The sequence below is a fragment of the Penaeus chinensis genome, chromosome 42, assembly GCF_019202785.1.
Source record: "Penaeus chinensis breed Huanghai No. 1 chromosome 42, ASM1920278v2, whole genome shotgun sequence".
Classification (NCBI taxonomy): Eukaryota; Metazoa; Arthropoda; class Malacostraca; order Decapoda; family Penaeidae; genus Penaeus; species Penaeus chinensis.
Window position 1 is genome coordinate 19,110,351 of NC_061860.1, and position 15,409 is coordinate 19,125,759.

General features: G+C 38.1%; 1 protein-coding gene across 1 annotated transcript in view; it reads right to left on the minus strand.

Annotated features, from left to right (window-relative positions):
• Window positions 1-14,279, minus strand: part of LOC125047973 (cell wall protein IFF6-like) — a 51,296-nt gene extending 37,017 nt beyond the window's left edge. The window contains exons 1-3 of the mRNA XM_047646527.1: window positions 14,195-14,279; window positions 11,219-11,281; window positions 10,643-10,701 (exon numbers count right to left, since the gene is read on the minus strand). Of these exons, the coding sequence (XP_047502483.1) occupies window positions 10,643-10,701; window positions 11,219-11,281; window positions 14,195-14,199 (127 nt within the window). The 5' untranslated portion in view covers window positions 14,200-14,279. The remainder of the gene's footprint in view (window positions 1-10,642; window positions 10,702-11,218; window positions 11,282-14,194) is intronic.
• Between the last annotated feature and the right edge of the window lie 1,130 nt (window positions 14,280-15,409).

The following is a 15,409-nucleotide window of genomic DNA, read 5'->3' on the forward strand; positions in this document are numbered from 1 at the left end:
TGTTGTGCTTTGCCAGCACCTTCAGTGCTCTTGCTTTGCAGGTGACACGAGGCTACAGTAGTAGTAGTCAGCACCCCACCCCAGACCCGCAGCTCTCTTCTACACCAGGGTAGCCCTTGTGGCTTTGACCCCTGGGTAGGGAGGCCCAGTAGTCTGGGGCGTCATTTGGGCGCACTTTTTCTTTGGTCCTGATCTCTTTTCATCTTAATGTGACTTTCCTGAGCCTACCGGAGTTCCTCGGAACTCCCGTATTCGCTTTGGGGGTGGGCATTGAATTACCGTCCTTCGCCTAGGCAAGTTCGGCGGTAAGGAAGTGTCCCACACATAACTCGATCCCTCTGTGGTACTGGAGAACGCAACCAGGCTTCCACTGGGGGGGTAGAGGACGAAATACTGATTCACTCTCTTAGCTATTGCAGTTAGGTTGATAACAACAGTTAAGAGGTTTTTTGTCCCTTCAGGACTACGACTTTGAGCAGAGGGGTCGGACCTGGTCCGATACCCAGAATGAATGACTCCCTGGCTACCCCTTCTCCTCCTCAAGGAGGGGAGGCGACTCATGACCACTCTCTGACAACGAACAATGGTACCCCCACTAATGACAAGACGAGACGACCACTTTTCACAATCCCCACCCAGAATGCAAGGTTCGCGAATGTAAAATGCGTGAATGAAAATCAGTCGCTTATGAACGTGAACCCCTTTATCATCAAAAAGGTCCTTGATGGTCAAGTGGACGGCGACTTTGATTTTGTCAAAAAATTGCGAGATGGAAGCCTCCTTGTTAAAGTACAATACAACTCCCAGATTAAGGATTTACTTAAGCTGACGCAAATTCATGATCTTCGAGTAAGAGTAACTATTCCTATTGGCCCAAATACCTGTCAGGGAGTAATCTTTCACAGGGATTTGAGGACGATGGATGAAAGTGAAATTCTTGAGAGCATGAAGGACCAAGACGTAGTGGACGTTCATTGTATGACCAAGAAGGACGGGAATGTACGAACGAAAACTGGACTGTGTTTTTTGACCTTTGCTTTGAATAAAATCCCTGAATATGTCAATGTCGGTTATGAACGTGTTCAAGTAAGACCTTTTGTCCAAAAACCAATGCATTGTAATAGATGCCAAAAATTCGGACACACTTCATTAAGATGTATTGACAAAGATTCATCTAAATTCACTTGCCGTAAATGTGCTGAAGCCCATGACACCATCACATGTACTAGCAAAATTTCTAAATGTGCTAACTGTGAAGGTCCCCATCATTCAGGATCTGCCGAGTGCAGCATCCTGAAGAAGGAGACTGAAACATTGGCATATATGAGAAAGCATGAAGTTAGTTATACTGAAGCTAAGAGGAAAGTGGAAAGTTTGACACACAAACCCGATACTTCCTATGCTGCAGCGGTAACTAGCAACAACCCTAGTACAAGTGATGTCAGTCAACAGCTTGCAGCTAAGGATAAGGAAATTGCCGAACTCAAACAAACCGTTAAAGATTTAAATATTAAAGTTTATCAACTGACAAAATTGGTCGATCAAATGGCTGCATCAACCCAGCCTAAACATCTTAAGGAAGCAGACACCGAATCACAGTCCGGAGCGCACCTTCCCGTCCGGGCTACTCCTGTGAGGACTTCGTCTGGCTCGCGAGCGGTTTCTCGAGAGAGAAGCAGGTCGCTGTCTGTCAGTCGTCTCCCTCGCCAGGAGGTGCAGGACATGGAGGCTTCTGTCTCCAAACCATCCCGTGAGAGGTCCCCGGGAAGCGAGGGAGAGGAGGCGCCTCCCTCCCATAAAAAGAAAATAAAAACTGGTGGACAAGGCACTTCCAAACCCTATAAAACGTAATCATCGCGTCAACCATTATACAATGGAACTGTCGAAGTATTAGATCTAAAGTAAATGAACTTAAATTATTAGCCTCGTCCTATGCTCCCGATATTATCGTTCTCCAAGAAACTCATTTGACAAACCTCGTCTCTGACGAGGTCGTATCGCTCAGGAACTACCATTTATGTCGGAAGGATCGTGAGGGTAGGGGTGAAGGCGGAGTCGCCATGTACATCCACCAAAGCCTCCCTTTTACAGAAGTGACTATTGATTCTACTTTGGAGTTTGTCGCATGCAAAGTAAAAATTAATGGCACGTATCTGGCTATATGTTCAGTTTACTGTCCGCTTGATAAAGTGATAATCTATGATGAGCTTTTTGCTCTTCAGGAACGTCTGCCACAAAATAAAGTAATTTTAGGTTATTTTAATGCTCATCATACGTTATGGGGTTCCCTACGGGTGGATGGTAGAGGTGAGCAAGTAGTTAAGCTGATTAACGAGTCTGAATTAGTCCTTCTGAATGATGGTAGTCCCACGCAGGACGATAATACCGGGAATTTGAGCTTTATAGACATATCACTGGTCTCATCATCAGTAGCAGCCAAGAGCCTGTGGCACACCATTGACGACTCGTTGGGAAGCGATCATCTTCCTATTTTGATTAAATATTCATGCGACACAGTGAGAACGCCTTCAGCGCCTAAATTTAACGTAAAAAAAGCAGACTGGGTCGCCTTCACAAGGAGCGTCAAGCTCGAATTTGTTGGAGAAACCATTGATGATAAAGTAAGCAATATTCAGAATTCGATTGTAGAAGCAGCTTTGCTATCCATTCCTAAAACTTCGACAGATAGCGTTAAGCATAGAGTTCCATGGTGGACACCAGATTGCCGCAGGGCGCTGTGCCGACGCAATAAGGCCTACAGGCTTTTCCAAAATAACATCACTAATGAGAACTTTTGCAATTACAAACAAGCAAGAGCTAGGGCTCGTAGAGTAATAAGACAAGCAAAAAGAGACTCCTGGCGGAGCTTTGTTTCTACAATAAACAGCAATACAAAAATATCAGAGGTTTGGTCCACTATTAATAAAATAAATGAGAAAAAAACATCATTCAAAATTAACAACATCATAGAAGAGGGTAACAATTTAGATTCACCTAGAGACATCGCTAATGCACTCGCCAGGCAGTTCTCTCATACAAGCAGCTCAGCAAACTACCATCACGCATTCCTGCCCATCAAGGAAGCGGCTGAGCTGCAACCAATTCACTTAGCCACAGGAGATGACTTTGATTACAATAAAGATCTTACAATGGATGAGCTTGTCCGAGCCCTAGAAGCCTGTAGAGGAACATCCCCAGGCCCCGATGAGATTCGATATGAGATGATAAAGCATCTTAATCATGATGACATGATTAAGTTGCTAGAAGTGTACAATGAAATTTGGAAAAGCCACACTTTTCCAAACTCATGGCACTTCGCCCACATCATTCCCATATTGAAAGGAGGGGGTAATCCCAGATTTGCCATCTACCGCCCAATTGCGTTGACAAGTTGCTTATGCAAGGTCATGGAAAGAATTGTTAATAGTAGGCTATTTCATTTTTTAAATTCCAGTAATTTGCTAGTTGACGAGCAGTGCGGCTTCCGAAAGGGACGCCGAACTCTCGATCAACTAGTAAAGCTGGACAGTCATATTCAAGAGGCAATTGCCAAAAAAGATTTTTTGATTTCAGTATTTTTAGATATAGAAAAAGCCTACGACATGACATGGCGATATGGCCTACTCAGAAAACTTTATGCTTTCGGATTACGTGGAAACTTGCCTTGTTTTATACAAAATTTCATTTCTGACAGAACGTTTTCTGTCAAATTGTTTTCTGACAATGTCACTTATTCGCATCCAATTGGCACTGGATATGATTCATAACTGGGGCCTCCAGTGGGGTTTTAAGTTTTCCATTAGAAAGAGTATTGGGGTAATTTTTTCACATAGGAGGAAGCCGAACATCAGGCTAACTCTAGACAACCACCCAATACCTATTCAAAATTCTGCAAGATTTCTTGGGCTACTTTTTGATAGTAGACTCAATTGGAAAGACCACATTGGTCAGTTCAAAAATAAATGTCAAAGAGCACTAAATTTATTAAAGTGCATTTCTGGTAATAAATGGGGAGCTGATAGACAGTCTTTGGTAATGGTATATAAAGCCCTGATTAGGTCTAAAGTAGACTATGGGTCAATCGTGTATGGTTCGGCATCGAAAACAAGTTTGAAAGGATTGGATGCTGTGCAGAATGCATGTTTGCGTGTGTCTTGGAGCCCTGAAGTGCACTCGGATCGAGCGTCTTGAGGTGGAATCAGGAGTACCTCCCCTCCGACTCAGACGCGGCCAGTTAGCTCTGACCTATGCCGCAAAGGTGGCTCGAGACCCGAGCCACCCTAATGGCAATGGAGGCACTAGGCCCTTTGCCACGAGACTCCACGACCTCGTCGAGAAAGTCGGTATAGATCTCTCTACCATCGATACCCTAGTTAAGTCAAATATAGCGCCATGGGAAACCCCCAATTTTTCTATCATGGAAGCCTGGCTTCCATCAGCCAAGGCCATGGCGCCGGAGGGTGAGGTACGCCAGAGGTTCAGAGAGATCCTTATTAAACATCTATCTTTTTTTTCATATATATACCGACGGCTCCAAGACAGATGAGTGTGTAGGTGCGGGTGTATGGTCGACTGAAAGTGAACTAAAGTTTAGACTGCCGAATCATACATCGATTTTTCTTGCTGAACTTTTTGCCATTGATAAAGCTATTGATTTTGCACTATCGACGACCCACGATAGAATAGTCATTTTTTCCGATTCATTAAGTTCACTTAAAGCTATTAAATCCTTAGAAACCACTAAAAATGAATTGCTGGGTAATATCATTCGTAAGTTACACGGTGCCAACAAATCAATCAAACTAATATGGGTACCAGGTCACTCTGGTATCCATGGTAATGAACAGGCTGACAAACTAGCCGGGTCAACTGACGATCTGGACACTACCATAGTTCGTACAGATCTCAGGTGTTTTGTGTCTCTTATAAAAGCAAAAATACATCTCCTGTGGCAAAGTGAGTGGACCAACCTCCAACTCACAAACAAAATGAAGCACACCATAGACCTGTGGGACACATCCCACAGGAAAGACAGAAGGGAGGAGGTGGTTTTGGCCCGCCTAAGGGTCAATGCCACCCAAATAACCCACCTCACTCCCTACATAGAGAGAACCTATCCTCCACAGTGCCCTCAATGCACCACCACCCTAACTCTCAACCATATATTTACAACATACCCAATATACCATAATAATAGACAACCACTCAGAAATTTTCTAAGAATAAAAAATAAAGAATTTACCATATCAAATCTGCTATCAGACAATGAAAAAATAATAAATAAAGTAATCACTTTTCTAAGGGAGACAAAACTTTATGACCTTATATAGATTGATAGAATAAATAGGATCCATTGGCTTAATAACCTTGGCCACATGCCGCTGGTTGATAGCCAAGAAATCCAACAAAGAAGAAGAAGAAGAATCGATAGTGTTATTTTTATTATAAACATTATATTATGATAAGTTTTTATAATATTAGCAACAGCAAAATAAGATAACGTAAAATATTTCGTAAATCAAAGAAAAGGGTGAACGGGCGAGACGGGCAGTACTCGTAACTGGCTCATTGGTGACTTAGTACAAGTATAGCCATCTATGTTGAAAAACAATCAAACAAGTACTAACAGTGGGCATAGCACGTGTCTACCTGTCGTACCATCGGTAAGGGGATATATATAAATATATATAATAGATATGTAAATATTATGTCCGTCCATGGTTTTCCTTCTTCGGCTGCTAGTGTAGCAGCAGCATTTTCAGACTATAATTGCATGTCTTGATGTAGAACTCTTTTCCGGCCATTGTATAAATACACACACCCATGTGTGTGTGTGTGTGTGTGAGTGTTTCTATACATACACATGGAAACACAAATATATATTTCTATATGAATATATACATATATATATAATATATGCAAATACATTAATATATACATATATATAATATATGCAAATACATTAATATATACATATGTATATATATGTATACAAATGTATATGTGAATATAAATAAATATAAATATACATATTCACACACTCACAAATGTATACACACATATAAATATACATATTCTCTCTCTCACACACACACAAACACACACACACACACATATATATACATATATGCGTATATATTTTAGGATATATATATATATATATATATATATATATATATATATATATATATGTATTTATATACATATGAAATGTATTTATATATAGATATACAACATATAAAACATAATATATATATATATATATATATATATATATATATATATATAATGCATATATATATGTGTGTGTGTGTATGTGTGTGTATGTGTGTGTGTGTGTGTGTATCCATGTTTTTACACGTTCATGTCGTAATATTTGTTATATTCGGAAAATTGAGACGAGGAGAGGGGGATAGAGGAATAGGGAGGAGTGAGGAAGGCTATAAGGTGGAGCAGGGAGAGATGGCTAGTGTCAAGTGTTTCGTATCTTATTGGTATTATTATAATAACTTAGATTACTATTGTTATTCTAGTGTCAACTGATGTACTTGGTTACTTCTTGCTTTGCTGTAAGAATAGAAATATTGCAACAGGGTATGGCAAAGTCGCCGTGCCATGTGTCCTGAAAAGTGAAAATAACTTTGGCATTAAAATGATGTTGCAATAGATAAAAGATCATTAGGGCATCATGGGTATTTTGCCATAGAAGCAGAGGAAAGGCGCTTCGTCTGTAATAGTGAGGAGTATGCTCTCACACTCCAAGGCAGTATTGAAAACAAGTATACATATATCTGAGTATAAAATGAATCTACAAGTTTTCAAAGAGATAGTGAGATGGACGCTTTCTAGACTTCTGTGTGTATATGTGGGGGGGGTTAGTGTGCATTTCTCCGTCACACAAAGCTGGTAAGTTGAGGTTCAACCCCAAATTAACCAGTACATTTCGTTTTTTTTTTTTTTTTTTTTTTTTTTTAATGTGTCTCTTACATTTTTTTTTTTTTTTTTTTTTTTTTTTTTTAGCTTATTACTGTCGCGATGCGTAAAGTATATCATAATTTACTTTCAGAAATTCGTAAGTAATGTTATTATGACATTTTTTATGTGGATCTTCATATGTGTTATAAGATCCTTCATTATTCTATGAGATTATAACTCAGAAAAAATCGTGTAAAATGAAGATTAGAAAACTAGCCCTATGCTCTCCGAGTCTTGCGAAAATACGCTTGACATCATAATTAAAGTATCTGCTCTGAGTTTTTATGTATATACCATATAATTACATATATATGTATATATATATACACAAAGATTTGTATTTTATGTGTGTGTGTGTATATGTTAACAGGGATGCGGGTAATATTTGAGATCCCTCTGCCAGACCCACCCATCAGCGAAGATCCACCCTTCCTGACTGAAGTCAGGGGGGCGATCTTCAAGTTGAAGAGTGGTAAAGCAGCAGGTGTTTGTGGCATCCCAGCTGAATTGTTAAAGGCTGGTGGAGAACCTATGGAAAGGGGCTTGCATGCAGTCCTGTCTGCAATCTGGCAGACTGCTAATATTCCCCCTGACCTGCTGAGGGGTGTGGTCATCCCTCTCTGGAAGGGGAAAGGGGATCGGTGGGACTGCAGCAATCACCGAGGCATTACACTACTCAGCAAGGTACTCGCACACATCCTACTGAGACGTATCAGAGACCACCTGCTGAGCAATCTGGATTCACTCCTTGTAAGTCCACAATAGACCGCATCCTGGCGCTTCGAGTCATTGTAGAGCGCCGTCGTGAGTTCGGACGTGGGCTGCTCGCAGCCTACATCGACCTCAAGAAGGCGTTTGACACGGTGCATCGTGAATCACTCTGGGAGATCCTGAGGCTAAGAGGAATTCCAACAAGGATTGTCGGATTAATAGCATATCTGTATACAGGCACTGAAAGTGCTGTAAAGTGTGGTGGGGGCCTGTCGAGCTTATTCCCTGTTAGTTCAGGTGTGAGGCAAGGCTGCACCAAACTTTTCAACACTTTCATGGGTTTCGTACTGGGTAGAGCTACTGTCCAAAGTCACTGTGGAGCAACTCTGGGCAATATCAAGGTCTGTGACTTGACTTTGCTTATGATGTTGCCATTCTATCTAAATCTCTGGAAACCCCAGTGGCGGCTCTTGATGCACTTAGCAATGAAGCGAAACCCCTGGGGCTGGAGGTCTCTTGGACCAAGACCAAGATCCAGGATTTTGGGGGCCTACTAGGAGATCCTGTGCAGTCGGTACGTGCTTGCGGTGAAAACATCGAAGTCACAGAGAGTTTTATATACCTCAGTTGTCAGTAGACGGATTGGACTAGCAGCAGGGTTCGTGAAATCTCTCGTCAAGAGTATTTGGAGATGCCGGTACCTGTGCAGAAAGACCAAGCTACGTGTTTTCAAGGCCCTGATACTCCCAGTTTTACTATATGGTAGTGAAACTTGGACGCTATCTTGTGCTTTGGAATCTCCTCTTAATGCCTTTTGTAACAGATACTTCCGCCGGGTCATGGGGTACAGTTGGCAGGACCATGTGTCAAACCAACGGCTGCACCGTGAGACTTGTACAGGACCTGTTACTTGCACAATCCGTGATCACCAACTCAGGCTATATGGCCACTTGGCTCGATTCCCACAGGATGACCCTGCCCACCAGGTTGTCTCTGTCCGAGACAACCCTGTGTGGAGACCTGTGGGACGACTGAGAAGGTCGTGGCTTGGGCAGATCGATCAAACCTGTCGTGAGGAACTAGGGGATGGGCCTGGCGCCTGCCTGGCGGCTCGCCATGAGAGACCCTCGTAGGTGGAAGCAAAGGGTGGATGCGGCTATGCGCCCCTGCCGGCGTTAGCTCCCAAATGCTGATGATGTGTGTGTGCGTATATAAATATACGTACATTAACAATATCAATGAGAGCAATGGCATCCTCAACCCTGCCTTGTTAGCTCCCTCCCTCATCCCTGGTCCCCTTCCACTACCCCCCTCATCTCCGTTTTCTCTTCGGGAAGACGAATCCTGCGACATCTAGGAGCTACGTGCAGAAGCATTTGCAAGGCTGTAAGAGTAGTCGACCCTTGCTCCTGATAGTACATTTGCATCATATCTCTAGACATGTATGTATATAAACATATATATATATATATATATATATATATATATATACATATATTCGTTTGTAAGTCCATATTCATCATATTTACACATGCATAGATCCATATACATATACATACATCTGTCTATATACATATATATATATATATATATATATATATATATATATATATATATATATATATTGTGTGTGTGTGTGAGTGTCATAATATTTTTATATATATAATATATATATATATATATATATATATATATATATATATATACCCACACATATATATGCATGTGTTTTATATCCATAGGAAAGACAATTTACATCAAAATTCGTATCTTCTCAACGACAATATCCGACTGTGTCTATGTCTCCAGTCTGGCCGGGTGCCGCACCTTTGACGCTTGGCAGTACCTTGCCGAGTGTCGCGTCCATTGTGAACGAATAGTTCTTTTTCATAACTAGAAAAAGACTTATGGTGTCAATGTCATTATAATGTTTTACGTCTAGTATATATACACACACACACATATATTTGTATATATACATATGTGCGTGTATATGTGTGTGGGTGTGTGGGTGTGTGTATCCATGTTAATGTCGTAATATTTGTTATATTCGGAAAATAGAGACGAGGAGAGGGGGATAGGGGAATAGGGATGAGACAGGAAGGCTATGAAGTGGAACCTTATATGTTATCGTCCATAATTCAGTATATCCATTAATTTACAATTAAGGATTTACCTCGCCTTTTCTGCAATTCTCGTTCCTTTTAGGAAGTGTCCAATAGTTATGAGTTTGGGAATAAATGAAAAACACTGATAGATTGCTCTTCATTATTGTATCACATTCAAGCGAATACCGAGGAATATGGAATCAGGATTTAAACAACAGTCACAGGTTTAACCTCTAGTTAAAGACAGACAAGCGACTCCCAGTGTGACATTTCTAATGGTTAGTTCGAGCGAGAGGGCATCCTCCCGAGGCCGGCCCTTGAGGTTTCCCCGAGTTGTCGCCTGGACGTCTTGGTGGCCGTGTTGCCTTTCTAGGGCGAGACTCCACTTCCGCTATCGCTTCCACTTCCACTTCCAATTTCGCTGCTGCTACCACTTCCACTTCCGCTGTCGCTTCCACTTTCGCTGATGCTACCACTTCCACTTCCGCTGTCGCTTCCACTTCCGCCGTCGCTTCCACTTCCCATTCCACTTCCACTTCCAATTTCGCTGCTGCTACCACTTCCACTTCCGCTTCCACTTACGCTGCTGCTACCACTTCCACTTCCACTTACGCTTCCACTCCCACTTCCGCTTTCATTTGTGGAGCCACTTCCACTTCCACCGCTTCCTCCACTTCCGGTGCCGCTTCCACTTCCATTTGTGGTGCCACTTCCACTTCCACCACCATCTCCTTGGTCCCCTCCATCACCACCATCTCCCTCGTCGCCTCCACTACCTCCATGGCCGCATGGTGAAGCCAGGTAGACGGGTACAAATACCACTGGTTGGAAAGCTGGACTGGCGCAACCTGGGGGACCGCCTGGTCCTCTGGCGCAACCTGGGGGACCGCCTGGTCCTCCGACGCAACTGGAAAGAGTAGCCCTAAAGATCTCGCCATCCCTCGGAGAGAGTTTTAGAATGCAACAAGTGAGCGAGAATTTGCTCTTGGTCGCAGACACGTTCTATGAAAATACGTTAGATGATGACTATTGGGCCTACTTGAGTCGACGTTTTCTTTTCATGCTTCATACACAATTGTAAGCCTTGATGTGGAGGGCTCTGAGCGATTTCTAATTTCAAAAGTATAACTTAACTTTATACAAAGAAGAAAATGTATATTTAGTCATGATAGGCCTCTTACTAGTATTAATGCATAACTTGTTGTTATAATATATATCATTTCTATTATAAATAACGATGTTTCTTTTGCAATGATATCATCATTATTATCATTACCGGCATAATTATCAATATTGCAGGTATAAATATTATCGTTTTGATATGATAGTTGTCCTTGCTACATGTATTTCAATATTCTGATTTTTAAGGACTCAAATCTCCTACAACTTTAAGCAGAACTAACAAAACAAGACTTAAGTCTTACCCTTTATTAGCAGGAAATCCTTGTGCCGTCCAAAGCACTGACAGCAGTAGAAGCACGCCCAGTCTGATGGAAGGAATAGAAATAATGTGCTGTTAATCCTTTCACGTATAAAAAATATGCATAAATACATCCTCACGTGCTTTCACATGTGCGTATGTGCAGTATATATATATATATATATATATATATATATATATATATATATATATATATATATATATATGCATGCATGTATGCGTGTGTTTGTATGTGTAGATTGACAGATAAGTAGATCAAAAGACTGATATAGATACAAACACACACATACACACACACGTATATGTAACGTATTTATTTATGTACACATATATAATTATTATTTGTGGTTAAAAGGAGTTATAGATATTAGCCATAAAGTCTAATTTTAGGAGCTGTCGCTGATTCGCTGAGGCCTATAGTCAGTAACGGTGATTTGTTAGGCGCCACTGCTTTTCAGCATTGCATGAGAATCCTCTCCCGAGTCTAGGCCCATAAAACACGTTCTCCCTCCCCACATCATTGATAAGATAAACTGATATATACATATATATATTATCTTGATATATACATACATATATATATATATTATATTGATATATACATATATATATATATATATATATATATATATATATATATTATATTGATATATACATATATATAAAAATCATATTAATATTTACATATTAATGTGTGTATGCGTGTGTCCATGTGTCTGTGTGCATATATGCATATATATATATATATATATATATATATATATATATATATATATATATATATATATATATGTATATATATATATACATATACATATATTTATAAACATATAAATACATACACACATCTATATATGTGTTTGTGTGTCTGTATAACCTGTATATATATGTATATATATGTATATATATATATATATACATATTTGTCTTTGTGTATATATGTGTGCATGTGTGCGTGTGCTTGAACCTGAATGTATATATATATATAAATGGATAGATAGATAGATAGATATTCTCTTCTGTCTTTCAATAAAAGACGTAAACTAACCGAATTTTAATTACATTTTTCTTTGGATTATCATAAAGAGAGGGGGTACTTGGATAACACTAAGAATTTTACAGGTGCGTGGGCTTAGAACTGTTGAACCCCCTTTTTATTTAGACTCTGTGTACCGGAACGTCTAGTTTATTTTTTTTTGTTTTGTTTTTGTTTCGGGTGTTTAATTATTGGACTGGTTTCATATGGTTGCCAGGCAGGGTGTTTACATGCACACACGCACACAAATGGGTTCAGAAATGACCAGATCTCTAAATATATATATATATATATATATATATATATATATATATATATATATATATATATATAACTGATGCGTATATTTTAAGGAAATATCCAAGTCTCTACTAATTTGAAAATGTCAAAGAATTGTTTAAGTAATGTTCCTATCTATGTAGGTCCATTTGTTTCATGCTATGTTCTTTATAACTTTTTTTTATGAAAAAGAGTATAATTTTATTCCCATAAAATATATAATTATCCTTAGAATATATATACAATCATACGGGAACCCGTATATATTGATGCTACATTGGCCACCAATAGAAAATTCACATATTTAAAACAAACACACACACCAAAAAAGTTTACATCGCGTTCCCAGAAGAACGTTCATCCAGCGGTCTGGCAACTGTACGCGTATGGAATATTGTGTCGTGGACTGTGGTCCTGGTTTCTCGATTATATATATATATATATATATATATATATATATATATATATATATATATATATACATATATATATATATATATATTTTTTTTTTTTTTTTTTTTTTTTTTTTTTTACGCCAGTGAGCGAATGTCTGTGACAGAGGAATAATTATACATATATCATCTGGTCAGAATTTCAAAAATCGTATACTAAGTTTGACTTGTAATCCCAGTTCACCTTAACAAAATGCCTCGAAACGAACTGACATTACACGAGAGTGCACGTTTTATTTCATTTATTAGAATAGCAAATGTTTCTAAGGCGCGTATCTGCAGATAAAAAGGTATCAAGACAGGCAATTTAAAGTCTGAAAAGGCTACTGCTACACTAACAGCCGAAGTAAAACATATGGAAACATGGCTCTGGAGCACCAAGAAGGACTGACAAAGACAGACAGACTTGATGATCAAACGTGAGTATGTCTGAGCCTATTATAAGAGCATCAACACTTATGTACAAACATCCAGAACTCCCCAAGAACTTGTCAATCAAGACCATCCTGCATCGCCTCTGCTCACTATAGCTATAAAATAGATATAAAATTTTGCAAGAAGTATCAAAGCTGGATATAACTCGTTTGGAAGAAAGTGATATTGAGTGATGAAAGGACTTCCAGAATGGTGAGAGGAGCTTTAAAATTCGAGCGTCGCTCCAATCACAAGTCGCGCTGCGATCCGAAGTACACAGTCAAGGCAGTAAAACATGCGGAAAGTGTGATAGTTTGGGATTCTATCACTGGGAATAAGGGCAGGTGAGGTCTTTTAAAGAAGTGATTACATTTACGTATTAAGGGAAAATTTGCCATTACTTGGGGGAATTAATTATTATGATTATTTTAAGCGCGATAATGCCCCTTGCCACAAGCGAGAGACAGTCTAAAAGTTTCTGAATAGCAGAAGATATAGTGTATTAGAGTGGTCAAGTAACTAACCTCATCTGAACCCTATGAAAAAAAGATACTTGGAGCGCCATGACGAAATAAGTGCAAGAGGTCAGACCTAGCAAAATCTAACACTGAAGATAAAACCACAGTTGTAAGATAATAACTACATGGTTAGTGTGACCGACAAACAGTTCAGGTTTTATTCTCCTAGAAATGTCAATATGTACTTTCTTTTTCGGGCATTGTAGAATTCCCTACCAACTTTATCTTGATTTATCTGTCTGTTGGAAATTCAGTCTTACCTCATGATGGCAACTGCAGCACAAACTAAAGGAAAGGAAAGTTGAATGCAGGAAGACCGAGACCAGCCTGTGTTTTGAACCTCCAGGCAAGTCGTATTTATATCCGCAAAGATGCAACGATCGTTTTTAATTTTAATGATTCTTGAACTCAACATTGCAGGAAACGTTGTAATCATGTAATTTTCTTCGGTGAATTTTGATAATTTATTTTGGTAATCAGAAGGTACAGCATATCATTTGAAACAGCCGTGTGCATCTAATAGCTCTAGTGATATTAAACACACGTTCAAACAGACACGCAAAATTACATACACATACACACACACATATGCATATGTGTATGTACATATATTTTGTTATTATATAAATATATATATGTTCATATATATACACATGTATGTATATATATGCACACTTACACACACACACACACACACACACACACATATATATATATATATATATATATATATATATATATATATATAAATATATATATATATATTATATATACATATATACACATAAATATACGTATATGTATACAAAATGTAGGCATATCTATATATCTGTCTATCTATCTATATTTCTATTTATATATAAATATATATATATATATAAAAATATGTAGATATAAATATATATATAAATATATATATATATATGAATATATATATATATATATATATATATATATATATATATATATATATATGTATATATATATGTATATATGGATATATATATATATATATATATATATATATATATATGGATATATGGATATATATATATATATATAAATATATATATATATATGGATATATATATGTATGCGTGTATGTATATGTTTTCAATATATTTATATAAATAAACACACACACACACACACACACCCACTCACACACACACACACACACACACACACACACACACACACACATATATATATATATATATATATATATATATATATATATACATATATATATGTCTGTATATCTGTCTATATATCTATATATATACCTTTATCCATCTATCTACATATTTTCATGAATATCTAAATATATAAGATATATATATATACATATATATATTTCTGTATATGATATATATACATATATATTTACATATATATATATATATATATATATATATATATATATATATATCATAAATATGTATATATATGTATATATATACATATATATATAT